General features: G+C 36.6%; 1 protein-coding gene across 1 annotated transcript in view; it reads left to right on the forward strand.

Annotated features, from left to right (window-relative positions):
* The window catches only part of LOC308355514 (complement factor H-like), a 47832-nt gene that overhangs the window by 13900 nt on the left and 9365 nt on the right, over positions 1-24567 (forward strand). The window contains exons 2-4 of the mRNA XM_080823785.1: positions 14577-14759; positions 19317-19493; positions 20225-20407. Of these exons, the coding sequence (XP_080679911.1) occupies positions 14577-14759; positions 19317-19493; positions 20225-20407 (543 nt within the window). The remainder of the gene's footprint in view (positions 1-14576; positions 14760-19316; positions 19494-20224; positions 20408-24567) is intronic.

Below are 24567 nucleotides of genomic sequence, written 5' to 3' on the forward strand. Positions count from 1 at the left end.
ATATCTGTGATGTCCATCTGGTCCAGTGTGTCATTTAAGGCCTTTATTACCTTGTTGATCTTCTGCTTGGATGATCTGTCCATTTCAGTGAGGGGAGTGTTAAGGTCCTCTACTATTATTATATTATTGCCAATTAGTTTCCTTGATTTTGTTATTAATTTGTTTATATAATTGGCTGCTCCCCTGTTAGGGGCATAGATATTTAAAATTCTTAGATTTTCTTGCTGGACAGACCCTTTGAGTATGATATAGTGTCCTTCCTCATCTCTTCTTATAGTCTTTGGCTTAAAATCTATTTGATCTGATGTAATGATTGCCACCCCAGCTTTCTTTTGATGACTATTATCATGGTAAATTGTTTTCCACCCCCTCACTTTAAATCTTTGAGTCTAAAATGAGTCTCTTATAGACAGCATAGTGATGGGTTTTGTTTTTTTATCCATTCTGATACCCTGTGACTTTTGTTTGGGGCATTTAGCCCATTTACATTCAGGGTAACTATTGAGAGATATGAATTTAGTGCCATTATATTGCCTGTAAGGTGATTATTACTGTATATTGTCTCTTTTCCTTTCTGATCTACTACTTTTAGGTTCTCTCTTTGCTTAGAGGACCCCTTTCAATATTTCCTGTAGAGCTGGTTTGGTGTTTGCAAATTCTTTCAGTTTTTGTTTGTCCTGGAAGCTTTTTATCTCTCCTTCTATTTTCAATGATAGCCTAGCTGGATATAGTATTCTTGGCTGCATGTTTTTCTTGTTTAGTGCTCTGAATATATCATGCCAGTTCTTTCTGGCCCTTATGTGTGGATAAGTCTGCTTTCAGGATTTTCCCTTTGTCCTTAAGACTTGTAAATTTTACTATTAGATGATGGGGTGTGGACCTATTCTTATTGATTTTGATTAGGTCCCTGGCCTTCAGTCCTGCCTCTTGTTCTTTTTTTGTGGTGAATTTTTCTGCCTAGTCATTTTATCCAGATAAGAATATATGAAGAAGTGAATGAAATACTAAAAGGGTGGCAAAGACCCCAGTAAAATGTGCTTTAACCAAATCAGAGGAGACCCCAAATCATGGGGGGAAGAAAGGGAGTAAAAAGAAGTTTAGGGGAAAAAAAGAAAATTAAAAAGAGGAAAAAATAAAGAAAAAATATAAAAATTTTGGGAGTGTTTTGGTCTCTGAGAAGAAACTACCTGCCCAAATTTTAAAAAATGAAAAACATATATAAGGGTAAACACGATGAAGGGATGGAATATGATTATAATGATGAAAAAAAATTTTTTTAATTTCTAAAAAAGGAGTTGATAAGATAAATTGGTTGGGAGATTAAGAAGAAAGTGGAGAGAATTTGCTCAGTCTGGAGACTAGAACAAAGCCCTGTGCTAGATTTAGGGTATAATTTGATCTATTAGAAGAAGTTGTTTCCCAAATTTTTTTAGAAGAAAAAACCCTATGTGTATTCAAAAAATAAAGTTAAATACAATGAAGAATAAAGTATGAGTTTAATAATGAAGGATCAAAAAAGATTTTTTTTGAAAGGTATTGTTAAAATAAACTAGTTAAAAGACGTTAAAAGAGGAAAGGGTAAAAGCTTTTAAAAAAATTAGCAGAAGAAAAAAATAAAATGAAAAAAAATTAATTAACTTTGCAAGACTAAAGAATCATGGGGAGAAAGCCATGAATCCATGCTTTGCTTTCTCCTCCTATGGAATTCCACTGTTCTCCTTGGTAAGCGAACTTGGTCCTGCTGGATTTCTTGCTGATCTTCTTGGGGAGGGGCCTGTTGTAATGATTCTCAAATGTCTTTGTCCGAGGCAGAATTGCACCACCCTTACCAGGGGCCAGACTAAGTAATCTGCTCAGGTTCTCTTTCGGGAGCTTTTGTACCCTGAATGCTTTCCATAGAGTTCTGGAGGATGGGAATGAAAATGGTGGCCTCCCAATCTCCGGCCTGGAGGAGCCGAGAGCTTGGGCCCCCACTCCTCAGTGCACCCTCAGAGAAAAGCGTTCAATCCCTCCCACCTCCCTGGCCTCCAGCCACGCTCCGAGCTCACCCAGCCTGTGACCAAGCATCTCTGTCTCTGGCACACAGCCCCACCTGGAGTCTCTGAACCCTGCAGATCCCTGCGCTCTTCCAGAGGAGTCTCCCCGGGGCTTGTGGGGTCCCCGTTCACAGAGCAGTGACCAGTGCCACGGATCACGATAAGGTAGCCCAGAGTTGAGAGCTCACTCCTCAGCTCCATCTTTGTAGCCAGCTTCCCTCTCTAATACCTGTGAGCTCTGTGACACTCAGACACCCCCAATCCTTCTGTGACCCTGCGGGACCTGAGACCACACTGTCCCCACGTGGGCTTCACCCCTGTTTAGTCTCTGGAGCGATGTCCCTCAGTGGAGCAGACTTTTAAAAGTTTGGATTTTGGGCTCTGTTGTTTCGCCACTTGCCAGGAGCCGGACCCTCCCCCCACGGTCTATCTTCCTGTCGCTTTGGATTCACTTCTTCGCCAGTCCTACCTTCCAGAAGGTGGTTGATTTTCTGTTTCTAGAATTGCTGCTCTTCTTCTCTTCGATCTCCTGTTGGATTTGTAGGTGTTCGGAATGGTTTGATAAGCTATCTAGCTGATCTCCTGCTACCTGATGTCATCTCAGCCTGCTACTTCTCCACTATCTTGACTCCTTCCCCTATTTTCAACTTTTTGAGGAACCTCCATACTGTTTTCCACAGTGGCTGCATCAGCTTGCATTCCCACCAACAGTGCATGAGGGTTCCCCTTTCTCCACATTCACCAGCACCATTGTTTCCTGTATTGTTAATTTTAAACATTCTGACGGGTGTGAAGTGATATCTCATTGTGCTTTTGATTTGTATTTCCCTGATGACAAGTGATGTTGATCATCTTTTTAAGTGTCTGGTAGCCATCTGTATGTCTTCTTTGGGAAAATGCCTATTCATGTCTTTTGCCCATTTCTTGCTTGGATTATTTGTTCCTTGGGTATTGAGTTAGATAAGTTCTTCACATATTTTGGATGTTAACCCTTTATCAGATATGTTATTTGGAAATATCTTTTCTCATTCTGAAAGTTGTCTTTTAGTTCTGTTGATTGTTCTCTTCACTGTGCAGAAGTTTTTACCTTGATGAAGTCCTAACATTTCATTTTTTCTTTTGTTTCCCTTGCCTCTGGAGATGTGTCTAGTAAGAGGTTGCTAGGTCAAAGAGGTCAAAGAGGTTGCTGCCTGTGTTCTCCTCTAGGATTTTGGTGGTTTCCTGTCTCACATTTAGGTCTGTCATCCATTTTGAATTTATTTTTGTGTATGGTGTAAGAAAGTGGTCCAGTTTTACTCTTTTGCATGTGGCTGTCCAGTGTTCCCAACACCATTTGTTGAAGAGACTGTCATTTTTCCACTGGATATTCTTTTCTGCTTTGTCAAAGATTAGTTCACCTTATAGTTGTGGGCCCATTTCTGGGTTTTATTTTATTCCATTGATTAATCTATGTATCTGTTTTTGTACCAGTACTAATCTGTATGGATGGCTGCAGGTTTGTAATACAGCTTAAAGTTAAAGAATCCAGCTTTGCTTTTCTTTTTCAACATTCCTTTGGCTCTTTGGGGTCTTTTGTGCTTCCATGAAAACTTTTGGATAGGTTGTCCTAGCTCTGTGAAAAATGCTGGTGGTATTTTGATAGGGATTACTTTAAATGTGTAGACTGCTTTGGGTAGTGGAGACATCTCAACAGTATTTGTTTTTCTGATCCATGAGCATGGAATGTTTTTCCAATTTTTTGTGTCATCTTCAGGTTCTTTCATCAGCATTCTATAGTTTTCAGAGTACAGATCTTTTACCTCTTTGTTTAGGTTTATTCCTAGGTATCAGGTGGGTATTGGTGCAATTATAAATGGGATCAATTCTTTGATTTCTCTTTCTGCTACTTCATTATGGGTGTATTGAAATGCAGGAGATTTCTGTATGTTGACTTTGTCTCCTGCAACTTCTATGAATTGTGTATCATTTCTAGCAAATTTTTAGTGGAGTCTTAAGGGTTTTCCACATGGAGTATCATGTCATCTGCAAATAGTGAAATTTGACTTCTTCCTTCCCAACGTGAATGCCTTTTTTGTAGTTGTTGTCTGATTGCTGAAAGCTTTGAGTTCTAGTACTATGTTGAATAGCAATGGTGAGAATGGACATCCCTGTCTTGTTTTTGGTGATAGAGGAAAAGCTCTCAGTTTTCCTCATTAAGAATTATATTACCTGTGGGTTCTTCATATTGAGCCTTATGATGCTGCAGTACATTACATCTATCCCTACTTTGCTGAGGGTTTTCATCAAGAATGGTTACTCCACTTTGTCAAATGTTAATCTTAGACAAAAATGCCAGGACCAAGGAAATTCATCCCAAAAGAAAGAAAAAGAAAAGTCACAGGGGCAGGGAATGCTGCCAGCCCTCTCCCCTGTCCCTGGAAAAGGGAGTTCGTGCCCACTGCTGCCTGGGAAGCCCTCGCAACAGAGGGAACAGTCTCCCCTTATGTGTTTCAGATGTCCCTCAGATCCTGCCTTCACCCTGACTGTGTCTGGGCCATCTGCTTGCCCAGCAGCACAGTGCACTTTGTTCTATCCCAGGCAGACCAGCTGAGTTTTAGAACTCAAAACTTTAAGGACCTGACATGGTGCAGACCCACACTGGTCCTCTGCAGAAGGATCTCATCATGCTGGGACTAAGGCAGGTTTGACCCAAAAGGGCAGTTGCACCAAAGAACAAGGGCATGGAGTTTGGAGCAAAGTGCATCAAAGAACAGGTGTTTGGGTTAGCGGCCCTCAGCAGGTGTCTTGGGAAATGGTGCCTGTCAGCTCCTTTTTCTCCCAGAGAGACAATGAATGCTAGCTCTCCCAGAAGTGCTTCAAGAGGAGGAAACAGTCTCTCACAGGACATCCCAGGGGATCCTCAGACTGCATCTTCTGCCCCCAAGCTATCTGCCCTCCTTCTCCACAGGAACTCTGCAGGGCCCACAAGACTCTGCACTGGCCATGCTGCAGACTTCTAAAACTCTAGTCTTTGAGCCCACTGGTTGTAAAAACTCACAAAAATCAGCCCCTCTCATTTTCCCAGTCAATGTCTTTGGGGAAGTGTTTTCCTTGTGCAATCCCCTGTGTGCTTCTCTCTCTCTCTCATTCTCTCTTTCTTTCTCCTGTCTCTCTCCATGACCATGGCTCCCCTCCACAGCACCTGTGATCCATTTCTCCCCTAAATCCAGTCTCCACAACTCCTACCTTCCATGATGTGGCCCCTTCTCTCCTTAGTTGTGCAGTTTATCAATATGCAGACCGATTTTGTGGGTGTTCAGAATGATTTGATATTTCTCTAGCTGTGTGTAAGGGATGAGGCAAGCCTAGGGTCCTCCTACCACCCTGCCATCTTAGCTCTTCCTGTAGTCATTGTAGTAGCAAGGGTATTTATACCCGAATTAAACAGCAGGCAGTATTAAAAATATTAGCAATTATACGCAGTAGGCATGAGCTTCCTATTAACATCCTGTGATCTCTTTATATGAAAGTTAGTTAATTTTTGCAAAATAAGAATCATACTCTGTATGCAGATTCTGTTACTTTAATACATTTATTGTGAGATATAAGATGTAAGGGTGAACAAAATATGAAGGTACTGTATTACAAATAGGACAAATCACCCATATACAAGGAAAACATTCCCAGTATCCCAGAAAACCCCAGTGGCTTTCTGTTATGTCAATAGCCCTACCTTTCCTCTAGAAGAAAACGTTATCTTAATATTTCTGGTAATTACATTTTTGCTCTTCTTTAATAGCTTCACAGCCCATGGACACATCTCTAATATGTATGTTTGTTCTTGAATTCTATATAGATGAAATCATCCCATAATACCAATGTACCTATGTGCCTTTTTAGTTCATGTGATTATTATTTTATCTCTTCATGTCATTTTGAAGCATTGGTGTACTATTCCATTGCATGAATATACCATAGATTTTTATCCATTCAACTATTGATAGATACTGTGAAGTTGTTTCCATTTTTGGCTATGGAAAAATCATATTCTATAAATATCACCACACATGAAACCTGGTTGACATGTGTGCTAGTTTCTCAGTGACATATTCCGGGGAGTAAAATTGCTAAGTAATAACCAATGTGTATTTTCAACTTTACTACAAGTTGCTAAACTCTTTCCAATTGTGGTGGTTCCCATTTTCCTTTGGACCAGTAGTTCCTAATGCTCCATATTATTTCCAAATAGTGGGATTTTTAGACTTTCTAAACCAATTTCATACCATTTTATTCATGGTTTATTATGGTTTTCATTTTCATATTCAGTTTGAGCAATTTTTCATCAGTTTACTGATCACTTGCATTTTCTCTTTGGATAAATACTTGTTTAGATCCTTCACCGTTATCTTTTTTTTCCCCCTAGCTTTTTCGGGTATTAATAACAATGTTGTTTTTCCTTGCATGTTTTGTGGAAATGGCTGGGGAAGCTAACTAGTTCTACAAACTGAGGCTAGAGGGGGGTTTTGACATATTTTTGTTGTGGGACTGTTGAGGTTTGTTTTGTTCTGTTCTAAAGATTTTATTTTGAAGTAATCTCTCAACACAATGTAGGGCTCAAACTCAAAACACTGAGATCAAGAGTCACATGCTCTACAAACTGAACCAGTCAGACACCCCAGGACTCAAGGTTTTTGAAATCTCCTGGCAACAGTGATATCCTGTCTCCTGAATGATTGTGGCTTCTACCCACTCAGGGGAAGGACTAAAATCTGTCCAGAGCCAGACACCTTTCTGCACTATCTGAGGTCACAGTGCAGGGCTTTTGTGGACAGGTTCCCAGATGTAAAGTTCAGGAATTCTGCTTCATGTATCATCCCACAAATTTTGATATATATCATATTTTCATTATTTTTTATTTCAAATTATTTTCTAATATGTAATTGGGATTTCTTCTTAACCCGTGAGTTATTTAGAAGTGTTGTTTAACTTCAAAACTTTTGAGAATTTTCCAGTTATTTTCTGTTAACAATGTCTAGTGGTCGAGGTGTCTACTTAGAATGATTTTCAATCTTGAAATTTGATGAGCCTTGTTTATGGTCTATTTGGGTGAATATTCCATACGCACTTGGAATGAATATGTATCTGAGCCTGTTGAAGGTTGCATTCTATCAGCATATAAAAGGTCGATTTTGTTAATATTGTTCATATATTTGGGGTACCTGGGTAACTCCGTTGGTTATGTGGCTGACTCTTGATTTCAGCTCAGGTCATGGTATCAGGGTCATGAGATCAAGTTCCACATCGGATTCCATGCTGAGTGTGCAGCTAGCTTAAGATTCTCTCTCTCCCTCTCCCACATCCCTCCCCACTCCATTCATTCTCTCTCTCTCTCTTTCTTAAAACAAAATAGTATTCATATATCCTATATCCTTATTTGTCGATCTGCTTGTCTATCAAATACTTGGAGAAGTGTATTTAAATCTCAAGCTATGAGGATGGATTTGTTCACTTCTCTTACTCCTTTATATCTTGAGGACATATTATTAGGTTTATGTACAGTGGTATACTGGCAAATATGTAACAATCACCTATTCAAAAAAAAAAAAGAAAGAAAGAGTCTTGATTTGAAGAATTTTCCAACACTCAATATGTTAATATTCACAATATTGTCAATTTTGAGTTAACAATGTGACATCACTGAATACTGCATTGGGAAGAGATGTTTATAAATTATCTCCTGTGAGTTGGTATGAGCCAACTCCAGAAATCATTCAAAATGTTCAAACACATTTAGAATTATTTCTGTTCAAGTAGTCCTTTTATTATTGTGAGATAGCCTTCTTTTATCTAGCAATACTTTCTGCCTTAAATCATTATTTGCCTGATATTAATATATTAACTCTGTCTTCTTGGGCTAATATTTTCATCATGTATTAGTTTTCATCATTTACTTTCAACTTGTCATTCCCATTTTTTTAAAAGATTTATTTATTTGAGAAAGAGAGAGAGAGAGAGCATGAGTGGGAGAAGGGGCAGAGGAAGAGAATATCCAAGTAGACTCCTGCTGAGCAGGGGGCCCAGCAGGGTGCTCGAACCCCAGGAGCCATGAGATTAGGTCCTGAGCTGAATCCAGGAGTCAGACACATAACCACAGAAGCCACGAGGTGGCTGGGTCCCATTTTATCAAAAGTAATCAGCATATACTTCAGTTTTATTTTCTGTTTTTCTGCAGTCAGTGCTTGTACTTTAATTGGAGTGGTGAATCCATTTACATTTATTGTAATTACTGATACAGTTAAGCTCAAGTCTAACATACTGCTATTTATTTTATTGTGTCATCTCCTTGTTCTTCTATTCCACCTTTCCTGCCTTTTAAAAATATTAATCAAAGGGCACCTGGGTGACTCAGTGGGTTAAAGCCTCTGCCTTCAGCTCAGGTCATGATCTCAGGGTTCTGGGATGGAGCCCCACATCGGGATCTCTGCTCAGCGGGGAGCCTGCATCACTCTCTCTCTCTGCCTGCCTCTCTGTCTATTTGTGATCTCTGTCTGTCAAATAAATAAATAAAATCTTTAACAAAAAAAAATTGAATATTCTTTACCACCTCACTATATCATTTCTATCAGTTATATAACTCTTAATATTAATGTTTTACAATAAGCATACTCAGATTATTACCATCTACTCTTAATCAATACTTTTGCTACATTCTAAACTATGTAAGCATTAAAACAGTTTAAATTCATCTGTTATGTCGACATTTTTATTATCATTTCTACGTGTTATACTCCCGAGCTTTTTGCACTATAAGACATTGTTATCAATTTTAAGTCAATAGAGTTTTTAAAATTCTGTTAAAATGTATATAGCACATTGTTTATTATTTTTTGGTAATCTTTTAATAACCCATATATTTATTTTCTTCAGTTCTCCTCATTTAATATTACCCTTTTTTGTTTATATATGGGTTCATATTCCTTCAGCCTAGAGAGCTTTCATGGGGATTTTTGTAGTGTTAGTCTGTGATTGTTGAATTCTCTTTGCTTTTGGTTTGTTTAAGAATATGTTTCTATTCTCCTTCGTTTTGCAGTATGTTTTTCCTGGGTTCAGAGTTCTCTGTCCCATTCATTTTCCAGCACTTTAGAAATGGCAGTACATTGACTTCATGCCTCAGTGTTACTATTACAAACATACTGTTATTTTTATTGTTCTCCTAAAAGAAATGTGTGTTCTTTTCTTTGTCTTGTTTTAAGATTTTGCCTTTATCTTTGGATTTCAGCAAAGCCTCAGTATACTTTTATAGTTTTTCTTTGTATTTACCCTTCTGGGTTTTTTTCCCCCTTAGCTTTTGAATCTGAGAGTTGATTTTTTCATCAATTTTTGAAATTTTTGAGTTATTCTTTCTTCAAATATTTCTGTCTTTTCTCTTCTCTAGTGTTGGAATTTTAATTAGACATACACATATCACTTGATTTTCCTTCATATATTGCTTATACTTTTTTGTTGATGGTATTTTATACACTTTTACCTTTCTGTATTCATTTTGGATATTTCTACATCAAGTCTCAGATTTAATATATTTGTGTTTTGTTATGTCCAATTGGTTTTTAAGGCCATCCAATGCATGCTTATTTCAGATACTTATTTTGTACTTTTAGTGTAACACATGATTATTTTTAAAGTATCAATTTTCTTTTGAATATCTTTATATTTTTTCTCATTTTATCTATTACTTTCCTGTATTTCCTTTAACATACATATAACAGCTAAAGAACTTGACACTAATTTCAACATCTGGTTTTGAGTGTCTGCTTCTATGAGCCATTTATTTTTGCTACATTTTTTATCACCTTTTTTTTGCTTTTCTGTGTGTGTTTTAATTTTTTACCCAAAGCCATACATTTCATATGAAATAAATGTAATGATAATGTTTATATTAATTACCTCCCATTGACAAGTGTTTGTGCTTTCTTGATTTAACCAAGAAGTGAACTCAGATGGGTCTGGGTTGTACTTCTATTTTGAGTTGGTCCACTACTAGTTTGGAAAGTCTCAAGGTAGAGACCTTCTTAGCTTTTTATCAAGAAACTGGTTGGTCTCTCTTCCTCCATCCTGAACACTCTGAGATATTCATCCTGCTTTTCTGATGTTCTGACCTCTGCTCCTAAGTCTCACTCTGAGTGGCTTTCAAAGGTAGCAACTGTCTTGATGGTGATACAGTTGTGTATTTGAAACAAGATCCTTCTCTTATTAAGATTTTCTCTAAGAGACAATAGGAACTTCCACTCCACTCTTAAGAAACTACATGGGCTCCAGGAAAGCACCCTTATTCTGCAGGGTTTCAGAATTTTTCATGTTAGACATTCCTCCAAAATTTGTCTAGTTTTTCTTTTCCTCATCACAGTCGCACATTCAGGCAAAGCCTGATCTTCAGTCCATACCCAGAGTTGGCAAACACGACCAGCTAACAAATGGTTAAAATAATATGTTTGCATGAAACAGGCCCTTCTTTCACTTTGGTTTAGGTCATTTAATCTTTTTTTTCTCCTCAGAATATCCAGTTACTTTCAATGTACACACACGAGTTTGTTGTTTTTCCAATTTGCATTAGGAATATTGTTCTGGTCCATCCTACTCCACCATATTTGGAATGTTCCCACTCAAGTTTGTATCACCTTGCCATGTTTTATTTTTCTAAATAGAATTTATCTACTGTAATGCACATCATACATCTCTTTAATTACTTATTAATAACAAACTTCCTGAATAGAGTGGAAATACTTGAGAACAGTTACCTTGTCTCTTTTTAAATCAATGTGTTCTCTTCAGAACTTAGAATAGTTTTTTGATGAATACACGCAAATGTCCAATTGCTATTCAAAATCATGAAACATCAGACATATTCAAATCAAAACCACAATGAACTATCACCTCACACCTGTTAAAATGGCTTTTATCAAAAAGGCAAGAGATAGCAAGTGTTGGTGACAATGTGGAGTAAAAGGCACACTTATATAATTGGCTGGGAATGTAATTTGTTATATGCATATGGAAAACAGTCTGGAAGTACTCAGAAAGTTAATAGAACTACCATAAGACACAGCAATCCCATTTCTGGTCTATATCTGAAGGAAATGAAATCAGTATCTTGAAGAAACATCTGCACCCTCATGTTCATTATTGCTTTATTCACAATAGACAATATATGGAAACAACCTGCTTCTGTCCATTGATGGGTGAATGGATAAGGAAGATGTGATATATATATGTACAATGTAATATTATTTAGCCATGAGAAAAAAAGAAAATCTTGATATTTACTTCAACATGATTGAACCTAGGGGACATTATGTTAGACGTGATAAGCCATAGACAGACAAATATTTCACGATTAACTTGTATATAAAATCAAGAAGAGAACAAAAAGAAAAGGTAAAATTCATTGAAGCAGAGAGTAGGATGGTAATTATCAGTTACTTGCAAATGGGTGAGGGGGATGAAGAGATGATGGTCCATGGGTTCAATCCTTCAGTTATAAGATGAATAACTCTGAAGATCTAATGTACAGCATGATGACTATAGTAGGTAGTAATGTATTGTAGATCCAAAATTTGCTGAGAAAGTCAATCTTAAGCATTCCACTTACCAAAAAGTAATTATGAGGTGAATAATCGATTTTGAAAATCATTTGCAAATGCATATGTGTAACAAGTCATCTCATTGTACACTTTATATATACAACTTTGTCAATTATACTTCATTAAGTAGGAAGGAAAACCATTAATAGATGTACAAAGAATCAAAGTGAATAACTATAAAACATAATCAAGGGGCGCCTGGGTGGCTCAGTGGGTTGGGGCCTCTGCCTTTGGCTCAGGGCGTGATCTCAGGGTCCTGGGATTGAGCCCCACATCGGGCTCTCTGCTCCGCGGGGAGCCTGCTTCCTCCTCTCTCTCTGCCTGCCTCTCTGCCTGCCTCTCTGCCTACTTGTGATCTCTGTCTGTCAAATAAATAAATAAAATCTTAAAAAAAAAAAAAAAAAAAAAAAAAAAAAAAACATAATCAAATAATAAAGGAAGTCATCAAAAGTGAAAGAGATTGAAAAAAACAATTATAAGACAGAAGACAATTATCCAAATGTGACAAATGAGTGTTCACTGATCAAAATTGCTTTAAATGTAAATGGATTAAACTTAACCTATTAAAAGGAATATAGTACTTGAATGAGTAAAACAGTAAGAACTCGCTTTAGATTTAAAGACACAATAGGCTAAAAGTGAAGGAATGGAAAAAGATATTTCATGTGAATGGCAACCAAAGAGTATTGGAGGGGCTATACTTCTATTGGAAAAAAAATTGGCTTTATGTCCAAAACTGTCTCTCGAAACAAAGAAGGTCAGTATATAATAATAATGAGTCGATTCAAGAGGAGAATGTAGCAATTCTCAACATATGTGGATCCAACATTGGAACTCCTAAATATATACAGCAAATATTGACAGATCTAAAGAAGAGAAATTGGCAGCCACACAATAATATTAGGAGACTTCAATACCCCACTTTGAATAATGGATAGCACACCCAGACAGAAATTCAAGAAAGAAGCCCTAAATTTGAACAACAATATAAACAAAATGGACCTAATAGATATATATGGAATTTTCCACCCAACAGTGGAAGAGTACATTCTCCTCAACTGCACGTGAAAGATTCTATGCAGTATCTTTTTCAACCACAGTGGAGTAAAACTAGAAATCATTAACAGTAAAAAGAATGTGAAAATTCACAAATAAATAGAAAGAAAATAGCACACTCTCGAACAACAATGGAATCAAAGAAGAGAATGCAAGAGAATTTTTAAAAAATCTTTAGAGACAAATGAAAACAAAAACACAATGTAACAAAATTTAGAGATGCTGCAAAAGCAGTGGGAAGAGGGAAATTTTTAGTGACAAATGCCTACTTTGAAATAGAAAATCTTATATAAACAACCTAACTTTATACCTCAAGGAACTAGAAAAACAAACCAAACCCAAAGTTAGAAGGGAAGCAATAATAAAGACTGGAGCACAAATAAATCAAATAGAGAATAATAAAACACCCTATCCACCATCTCCCTAATAACAGCCTGTATTTTCAAATTTATATGGATGTTGGGTCTTTTTGCCTTTTTTTCTAATATCTTAAAGCAGAAACAATAAGTTGATATGCAGTCTATTGTTTTCTATTACAACTATACAATTGTAAAATTTCCCTCTCAGCACTACTTTAGTATCATCTCACAAAATTTTATTTAAAATGTTTTTCTTTTCATTCAATTCAAAAGACTTAATGTCTACTTATTTTTTATTTATTTATTTATTTATTTTTATTTATTGAGTAGGCTCTATGCCCAGCATGGAGCCCAGCACAGGGCTTGAACTCACAGCCCTGAGGTCAAGACCTCAGTTGAGCATTAAGAGTCGTATGCTCAACTGACTAAATCACCTTGGTGCTGCTTTAATGTCTTTTATTTTTTTTTTAAGATTATATACTTTGAATTCCATATCCTCAGTGTTTAATATTCCAAGTATCCCATATCCTGTCTACTAGGTGCCCCAAGAAAGGGAATAAAATTATGAAATGAAATTGTGAAATAAAATAAAATTATGAAAATATGCATACTTCATGTTTTCTCCTTTGATTTCTTCTTTGTCCATGGGCTAGTCAAAAGCTGAATTTTGTGATGAGATCTGGTAACTGACAGAAGTCTTCTTTATTGTTTCAAGTGAAGTTATACATAATTTGAGGATCATCATTTTGTTCTTAGAAGATATATGAATTTAATATGTTAGTCTGTGTCATATTCATCAAACTCTATGCATCCGTACGGTTTTAAGCACCAGGTTATGATGACAAACATTTCAAATTCTCAGAGTTGTAGTAGCTATGGTGGCAGATTCTCTGAGATCATCACCTGATCTGAGATACCCCAATTAGTTAACTGAATGCTGGGTTTGCTAAAGAGATCCTGAGTACACAGTATTTAAAACAAGTGCCTGGAAAGAATCCATTGCCAGTGTAATTCTGGCATGCTGTAGGATTCCAGATCCACTAGACAAACAAACTTCTGATAATGTCCTAGAGGGGATTCTGGATATTTTAAATATTGCTTCTTTATTCCAAAAGAAATTTTAATGAACTATCCTGATTTAATATCTCATAGGTTATTTTCTCTGTCACAAGAATTTGGGTGATTCAGGTTTTCTAGGTTTTCATTTATAAATGACTCCTTAGGGGCGCCTGAGTGGCTCAGTGGGTTAAAGCCTCTGCCTTCGGCTCAGGTCATGGTCTCAGGGTCCTGGCATGGAGCCCGGCATCAGGCTCTCTACTCAGCAGGGAGCCTGCTTCCCCCTCTCTCTCTGCCTGCCTCTCTGCCTACTTGTGATCTCTGTCTGTCAAATAAATAAATAAAATCTTTAAAAAAAATGACTCCTTATTTTTTATATTGTTATATTACTTAAGTCTTCAAAAAATATTTATTTCTATGCTTTTCTTTTCCTTATACTTTCTCCCTTTCAGAAAGATGTTTAAAATCAGAGATAACAATTGAAAATGGATTTTTTTCTGAATCTGCATTTGCATATCCCTTGAATCATGAAACACAGTATCAGTGTAAATCAGGATATGTAACACCAGATGGTAAAACTTCAGGATCAATTACATGTCTGGGAAGTGGATGGTCACCTCAACCCACATGTATTAGTGAGTAATTTTATGTTCATATTCATTATCCTGATGATTGTTATGTAAAAGTTTACTTTAACTTAATTCTTCTCTGCAGGCAAGGGCTGACATGGTTCCCATTTGAAAAGATAAATGAAAAAATATGTAATTTTTTTACTATTAAGATTAATCCCCTGTAGGGTGGAATATCAGTCCATTTTTCAGTTCAAGTTTTCTTCCACTTTAAAATATCCTGTGATTTAATTAATTAATCAATTAACTAAAATACAACATCCTGTGATTTCGAAACGAGATAGAGAGCCTTATGTGTATTCTCCTATAAACTCATTTATTTTTAGCTGACATCCTTGTGCCAACTGTACCTGTTTTAAAGTGACTAAACTTTTATGTCAGTCTTTGTTCCTAGACATAAAATTTATGTTTTTTAAGTGAAGATCTGGGTCATAGTGCATAATTTTAATTTAACCTATAGAATTTACATGTTTGATAATCCAGGGTAGGTCCACATCTAAAAAATCCTCTCCCTTAGGAAATCTTCATAAACATCTATTTATTGGAGACAGAAGTGTTTCCAGGGAGTACCAAATGCAGCTGTGTTGAAAGATTTCCCTGTCCCTAGATATTTACAAAGATTTTCTAAGAACAATTTGCTCGGTTTATCTTATCCTCCAAAGCTACACAGTGATAGTCTGAACTGATATTTAGCATATTCACTTTAAGTAAACTGGATATTTGAATATCCGTTTCTACTCTTTTCATTTCCTTATTTTTTTCAATATCCATGCTTACTATGGGCACTAACCACAGGAAAAAAAATGATAAAACTTGTTCCCATATCGAACTCATTTTATACTAAATTATAATCAGTTATCCATTAAAACACTCTTATTATGAAAGAGAAAATCTCTCTCATTTTTCACTAGTATAGTTTTGCTTTGTTTTTTTAAGCTTTAAGGTAGATATCTACATAACATGGTATAACATTTGAGATGAATTATTAAACCTTTATTAACATCATTCTAGTATTCTGTTAGCAAAAATTGAGACTTTTAACACTTTACTTCCTTATAACAAATTATAAAAAATAGAATTATCTCTCTATACAATCTTGGTAAATTTAAAAGAATACACAGCCATTAGGAATATTTTGGAGAAAGAAAATCAGCATATGAGCTTTAGAAATTATTATGTTGTCAAGTACAGTTTTATAGAATGTTTAAAACTTTACTTGCACAGTTGAAAATTAATCTTGAATCAACCAATCTGGCCTATTTGTCAGAGTGCTAATGAGTCTGGCAACTTAATTCACAAAATGCCATTCTGCTTTGCTAGATAAGGTATGATACATCTGTAATGTCCTATCTTATTATAAGCGTGGGATATACATGTAAGTATATTGAGAAAAGTGTTCTTAGAATAAATTTTTCACAGTATTTAAGTGATAAGGAAAACTGTGTAGACACATTTTTTTCATTTTGAGTAACTTTTTCAGGACAATGATTTATCACTGGTATTCTTAGATTCTTTTAATATAATACATAGTTTATTAGCACATACTAATTGATAAAGTTTTTTTTTACCTCTTTGGGTTGAGATTTAATTGCATTGTCCATTAAATAATATTAGAAATGAAACCTAATTCTAATGCATAATAGAATTATGCATTAGAATCCTGTGACATGCCAGTATTGGAGAACGCCAAAATCAGAAGTAATAGCCTGTGGTTTAAAGTCAATGACAAGTTGGACTATGAGTGCCTTGATGGATTTGAAAGCAGAGATGGGCGCACAGGTTCCATAGTGTGTGGTAATGACGGTTGGTCTCCTAAACCAGCATGTTATGGTAAGTGCTGTTTTTTCAGGTATTCTTTTTTTCAGGATTCATGAAATCAACAAAATGTGTTTGAAGTGTTCCATTTGGAACAAATTTGCATTATTTAAAGTCATTTTTAAGAGATAATGACTAAAATCAAGTGTCTCCTGATTCAATACAACCTGGATGAACAGGGTGTTTTAAAGCCCAAGGACAATAATTTATCTTTAACACAGTACATAAATGTTTCCTATGGGCCATATGCATGATAGATTTGTAAATAAAGTATAGCCATTTTCCTTAATCCAAATGCAGTCTTTCATATTATTTTAAATGGGGTTCTTTTAGTGTATGGCATAAGAAAACCAAAACTATGCTTTTTAACAATTTCCTCAGCTATTTTGCTCTTGAGTCTCAGCTTTTAGAGCTTCTACCTCGAGTGTTAATTTCCTCAGGTCCCGAAGCTCACTCTTTTCTGACTTTGACAAGTTCCATGGAGAATTATTACATGACTCTGTTTGTGTTTGTGAGTCCACTATTTTCTAGGAGTACGAGTAGGACTTGAATCTGTGGGAAACTTGAGTGGATTTAGAGTGTTCCAAGCCAAAGGAACAGTTTGTGCAAAACCTTGACAATGAAACAATATTTGGGAAATATCAGGGTGAGCAGATGCTGCTCAAGATTTGGGAGAGTTTTATGAACTGAGGCTGGATAGGAAGCAAAAAAGGATTATTCAGGTTATTTTCAAGGCATGTCAGCCTTTAGATTAATTTTTTTAATTGATAAAAAGCCATAAAGAAGTCTTAAGGAAAGAAAGAATATAAATGTACTTAGAATTTTTTAAAGTTTTTTTTTTCTATGCATTGTACTAGTGGTGGGGAAGAGAAGATCCATGAGTTTATGCAGGATGAGTCAGTGTGGGGATTGGGTAAGGTGATGGCTGACCAGATGCAAAGCAGAACACATTCGAGATCTACTTTCTTGGTTAAAACACAGCTGATGTTTACTAAATATTGGATGCAAGACAGAGTAATGGTCAAGGGATTCACATGCTTGTTTTAATTTTTTTTCATAAGCAAGCGGGTAAATGGCAATGCCTTTCTGTGAGGTGGTGCTGACAGAAGAAAGAGCACTTTGGGATGAACATCACAGCTTTTGACTTGAGCACGTCATGGTTGAGCTGCCCATGGACAGTCAAAATTGGATATGGAAACTACAGAGCTGAATATATGGGTCTAACTAAGAAAGATATATTTGGAATTGTCACCCACTAAATGATGATAGCAACCTGGAAAAGAACACAGAATAAAAAGGGAAGGGAGCTCAAGACTGAGCCCTGAAGCATTCCAACGTTTAGGTGTCAGGCAGAAGAGAAGTAGGTGGCAAAGGAGCTAGAAAAAAGGAGGACCCAGAGAACAGGGAGAAGAAAACATTTTGGAACGGCTGTTCTCATAGATGTGGACAGAAGGAAGTGATTAAAGGATAAGGAAGTATAAGTGAATCCTGTGGAGTCAGCCTGGTCAATTCCAATTCCTTCATTGACTAAATTCCAATTCCCTCATTCACTAAATTCCAATTCCATCATTGACTAAACATGTATCCTAAGGCAACAACCAAGCTTGTTTGGCGCCTTGTTCACTCTTCCTCATCTGCAAAATGTTTTAATAATTACAAATGCTTTAATATGTCAAAGGATTGTTTTTCATTTTAGTATGACTCTAATATTTAAATTCCAGTTTTTAATTTTGCAAATTAATTAGCAAGATAGGAGGGTTCCAAATTTGAAAAATGCATTTTTTATAATATTTAGGAATGTCGTAAATGTCACAAATGTCACAAACCTGATAAATTTAAAGGGATGATTTTCTTAATTGAATAAGAATAATCTTAAATTGAATCATCATAATCAACAGTTTATTAATAGATGATATAAATTCTAGGTCCAATAAGAATAGATAGTTGTATGTTATATAAATATTCAGGACACCTTGAATATGCCTAATTATATGGCCTTAAACATGTTTCTTTATTTTGTTTCATGTTTCAGTTTATGGTTCAGTTTTATTTCTTTACTAATATAATTAACATGACATAATACAAATTAAGCAATTTTAATAGTGTCTTTAAACCATATTAGAAATACCTTATGTTTGTTCTGGTTCTCCAATTATATTTACATTAAACAAAAACACCAACTATTATTTGAGTGCAATTTTAAAATTATAGCATCACTTTTTTAATGCAAAAGAATACTTTTATGTTTTGACAGTACAAAACAATATTACATATTTTATAAATAAATGGCAGTTCTAAAATCAGATCCAATATAATCTAGTTGATGTTACAAATAAATTTTCAGGATATGTATATTGCTATTCAATGCCTTAATATTTCTGAGACCTCTATGAATTTAGAAGTTGTGTAACATCTAATATGGAATATTTTTCAAGGAGAAGGATTTAACTGATGCCCCTCTGTATATGCAGTATTCAGATCCTCATTTTTTTAAAGATTTTATTTACTTATTTGACAAACAGAGATCACAAGTCGGCAGAGAGGCAGGCAGAGAGAGAGGGGGAAGCGGGCTCCCTGCTGAAAAGAGAGCCCGATGCGGGGCTTGATCCCAGGATCCTGAGATCATGAGATGAGCCGAAGGCACTGAGGCACCCAGGAGCCCCCCTCATTTTTGTAAGACACATAAAATTTACTGTGATGATGATTGATTAAATATTCTCACCAAATTATTTGACCTTTTCTTTATAGAAATAGAATGCGAGGTTCCAGAAATAGAAGAAAACTTAATTGCTCACCCCAGAAACAACAAATACAGAGTTGGAGATGTGTTGAAATTCTCCTGCAAACGAAGACTTAAAAGAGTTGGACCAGACTCAGTTCAATGTTATGACTTTGGATGGTCCCCTAACCTTCCAACATGTAAAGGTGAATATCTATCTTACAATTGCTAAAACAAGAATTAGGATTTGGATATCAGCCTTTTTTTTACCTCTTAGTTTTCTGATGGCTTTGAGTGTGTCTGTAATCTAGTGCATTAAGCTAGGACATGTACTGGGGGGTAGATACCTGAGACTTCCTTAATTAAGCAATTAATCTCCAATTGTTTCTTGAAATATGTAGTGGAAGTATGCATAGATACACATATGATGTCTCACATTCCTTTTGTTATTTTTCCTTTTGCCTACAGTTCCACCAATAATATTGGACACTTTGTATAGCATGGGCCTTTCCTCAAGTTTCATTGTGTCTAAACGATATTCAAGCAACTTATTGTCAATTCAATCACATGTATGCTTTAATCAAAGTTAAAACATCTTGATCAAATGCCTCAAATCATGGCATTTTCTCAAACACTTTTGATAAAATGAATTTGCTGTAATTTACACAACCACATTTATTAATTGGTTTGCATACATCTTTAGAATATCTAGATTATTAAACATATTTTCTGGGCTTAAATATACTTCCAATACCCTCGTTCAGTGTAAGTAATAGAACTGGGAAACATGTTTCTGGTGTGACACTGTTGTTTAAGAATGCTATAATAAATTATATTGTAAATTACATAAATTAATTTTTAAAACTCTCTATTTTATGGATTTTTAAGTTGTAGAATAGATCATTTAACCATTATTTACACAGTATTTCTCTTCTAGAGCAAACAAAACAGTGTGCTCCACCTCCTCAACTCCTCAATGGGGAAGTTAAAGAAACACAAAAAGAAATCTATGAACACAATGATTTGGTGGAATATGTTTGCAATACTAGATTTCTGATGAAGGGTTTTAAAAAAATTCAGTGTGTTGACGGACAATGGACAGACTTGCCTATGTGTATTGGTAATGTATAAAAAATATTCATATTTAAACAGAAATCAACACTCTCTGTACTCATAAATTTCATTTTGTAAGGAAACATACTTTTGTGAAATTTTCACAGAGGTGGAGGGTACATGTAGAGAGATACCTGAACTTCATTACAGCTCTGTTGTTGAGTCTTCTGTCCCTCCCTATCACCATGGAGAATCAGTAGAGTTCAATTGCATGGAAGACTTTACAATGATTGGACACAAGTCAATTACATGTATTAATGGAATGTGGACCCCACTTCCTCAAAGCATCAGTGAGAAGACACTTCTCAAATTGACAGTCAGTGAAACTTAATATTTTATTGTAAAGGCTATATTTGCAAACATATTTTTGAAATTTAGGTATATTCTTGAAAATGACCATTCATGGGGTACCTGGGTGGCTCAGTCAGGTAAGCCTCTGCCTTCCGCTCACCTCATGATCTCAGGATCGTGGGATTGGACCCCCACATCAGGCTCCCGGCTCAGCAAGGAGTCTGTCTGCTTCTGCTTCTCCCTCTGACCCTCCTTCTCATGCTCTCTCTCTCTCTCTCAAATAGGTAAATAAAATCTTATTTTTAAAAAGTCAGTTCTTAAATTATAATGAAAGCAGACATTGCTTATAGCTCATTATATGTCTACAAATTAGCAATAGAATTTTATCAGTATTTCTGTCCCTGATATTAACACTGTTTTTAAGTACAAAGCTAAATTTTGCTTATGGTTATTCATATGATTTAAATATGAGTACTAATTGCCAGGAAAATAGAACACTTTTGTTTTTAGGTGGTACTCTTAATTTCAAGCCCTGGAAAAGGAAGTTAATACCCACTTGCTACATTGCTATAGGAATCTTGCCTCTCTCCAAATCTCTAACAATTTCCCAATCTGTCTCAAATGCAACAAGTTAATGTGCTGAGGGTGGGTGGGCTGCAGACCCTCTCAATCAGTAGGAGAACTCCGTCGAAAGAGGCAGTCAGGGTTAGGCCAGGAAACAAATCTGATGGATGACTTCACTCAGGTTGATGTATGTAAATCATCCTGACCTTTGGATGAACAAGTCTTTTATGACTAACATGGAAAATATTGGGGACCCTTTTCATTTTTCTCTTGGAATGAGTTCTTTCCTAGAGTTTTCCTAAGTCCTACATTCAAAGAGAGCTCTGGGTGTCCCGTCTTACTTATTCATCAGATTTCTAGGCATTAATTGTTCCAAGGAGAAGGCAGGGCTTAGTTAGGCACACCGTCCATGAGAGCAGGCATTTACTCCTCTTTTGTTCGTGATGTATTCCCAATACCCAAAAGACTGGCAGACATACAGCACACATTAAACAGGAGTTTGTTGAATGAATCATAAGCTTTGCTGTTTATTAATCCTTATGTTTTTGCTAAACACATTCCCATTGGAAGTATTGTCAGTCCTTTAAGACCAAACCTCATCTTCGTCCTCTTCTATCTCCACAATGATCACCCCTTATTTCACATCAGGGAAAAACCCAAAGTTATAGCAGGCATGAAAAGGCTCAACTTTTCACTCTTATTCTAAATTATCTGCTTCAATTATTCTTCTTTTCTGATCTCAGAGTTTGCCTTCCAAAGGTTAATCTTCTACGTATATTCAGCTTAACATAATCCCCTTACACCTATCATAGACCTTACTCCAGTTTTCTTCACTCAATATTAATATCGTACCTCCAGCTAGTCTAGCTGTTCACTCTTCTCCAAATGTTTATTTTCTCCTAATAAACAAAGAAATTCTTTCAGAAACCAATCAGTCATAGGGCAACGACAACAACTATCAGCACTCCTTTTGTCCCTCAGTTACCATCACCTGAACACCTTGTTTTGTTTCCCTCAACATTGTGGACAAGCCTTAAAAACAGGACTAATTCTCAGCCTCTAGTGTATTTTGAATTAGTCTCCTTTGTTTTATTTTTTACTACAAATCTTTACTTCTTTGGCTAACCATTAACAAATCATTAACAAAGACCTACATCAACTCATATTTTCTCAAATCCAAAATGTACTTCAATCTGCATTGAATTTTGGAAATATGTATTTATATAAAAAGTTGGTATATTTAACTCAGAATCTGTAAAAATGTACTATTATGGCATTATAATATTGAATTATAGGGTGATCTGATACATAAAATAGCTCTTCAAAGATTGTAAGAGTATAAACAGGAAACAGGTTGTGGCTTTAAGCACTCAATTACTTATTCCAAAAAATCTGTTCCTATTTTTCAGTGATCATGCAGAAGATCTACTTAAATATTCATATTCTGTAAGAGACATCTTAGCTGTACTTTTCATATTGTATTACATTATCTTTATTGAAAAAATATATTTAAGCTAGCAATTTCGTATATTCTACCTCCACAGATAAATGTGGGACCAAATGTAGTCAAGGTGATGACTGTTCAGTATGTAGATCATCTTAAAAAGTGAGCCTCTTACACTTTTCTAATCCCCAAAGTGCAGAAGGTATTTATGATGGACATTTTCCCAGAAATCTCCAGGACTGGACATAAGACTTACGTTCATACATAAGAGCCCATCTCATGCCATATGGTCAGGAGTAGATTGGTTGGTGGGATTTATGGGCTCAGATGCTAATTTCATTATACCATTGACTCCAAGTTATTTTTTTGTGGTAGTTGCTTTGATTCTTATTAGTCTTTTCAAGGGAATATTTTCATTTTATAGCAACCGATGAACTTGAAAAATGTAAATATGGCTTGACTAGAAAAGAGGTACAAACCATTAAGTAAGACTTTATATGATCATAGCGAGAAGGTAAGTTATAAATGCAGAGGAGCAGCAAAGCCGAAACACTCAACATGCATACATGGGCGATGGAACCCCGAACTAAGCTGCATAGATAAGCTCTTGTTTTCAAAAACTTACTCTATTTCTTCCTAACTTGTAATTTTAGTATTTTTGCGTCTTTTAAAATTTTTTGCTTATGTATCACTACACATAATTTTTCAGCTGGAAGGAAACTCAGAAACTAGCCCAAACCCTATTCCTAAGTATTAATTGCATCAGTGCCTTAGTCTGCTATAAAACAAAACCCAGAAACGTGGTGGCCTTAAATTAACATCCCATCAGGTAGCTTTAAGAATCAGCGTTTGGGTTTTCTTTGAGGCTGAAGAGAGCACAAAGTTGGCGTCCCCCTCCTCCCCTTCAAGTTCCTGTTCCCAGGGAAGCCTCCAGATGTGCCAAAAATCTGAAGTCTGTCCCTGGAGCTAACATTCCAGGACAGGTAAAAAGGCCTTTGTCACAGCAAGCCTGGGAGTGCGTTTCAGTCCAATGTCTGTGGAGTGCCCTGGAGGTGGTAGCCTGCCACGAACGACCTCCCCAGTGTTACAGTCCTGTGGGACCCAGAAAGCAAGCCCCTCTGGCCAGGAGAGCCAGGAGATCAAGGAACGTCCCCTCTGTGGGCTGAGCATGCTTGCCAGCTTTAGCGAGGCAGCGGGAGGAGGCAGGGCTGGGGCCCCAGGAGAGCCGGGCTGGAGTGCACCCGCGGGTGTTACCAAGGTGGAAAGTGTCAGCATCTCCATGGGGGAAAGAGTCCCAACAGACCCCTGCCTCTCAGGTGGATGCTTTAAGATTGGCAAATGAATCTCCTTCTCATATGTCTAGGTGTTTCTCCAAGTCTTCTTTTCAGGTGGGTCCCCTGAGGTTCGTGACTCTGGCAGCGCCTGGGTGGCTCAGTGGGTTAAGTGACTGCCTTCCAATGCGGTCGTGATCTCAAGGTGGGGGGATCGAGCCCCACATCAGGCTTTCTGCTGAACAGGAAGTCTGCTTCTCCCTCTCCCTCTGCCTGTCGCTCCCCTTGCTTGTGTGCGCTTGTGCTCGCTCTGTCAAATAAATAAGTAAAATCTTTAAAAAAAAAAAAAAATCTCTGTTCTCTGCAGCCCTTTGGGTCTCCTGGATGTGAGACGCTTTGGTTTTCAAAGCCAGGTGTTTTGGGGGCTCATCTTGCTTTTGCAAGTCCCAGAGTTTGTGGGACACGAACCTCTCTCTGCTCAGAGAGAAGCTTGTGTGGGAGAACACCTGACTGTGTGTGGCCCTGCCAGGGGTGGGGTTTCTGTCCCTACTGGGTCTCTGACTCTCATACCCATCTGGAAGTGGCCCTTTCACTGTT

This window comes from Martes martes (genome assembly GCF_963455335.1).
Source record: "Martes martes genome assembly, chromosome: 15".
In the NCBI taxonomy this organism is placed as follows: Eukaryota; Metazoa; Chordata; class Mammalia; order Carnivora; family Mustelidae; genus Martes; species Martes martes.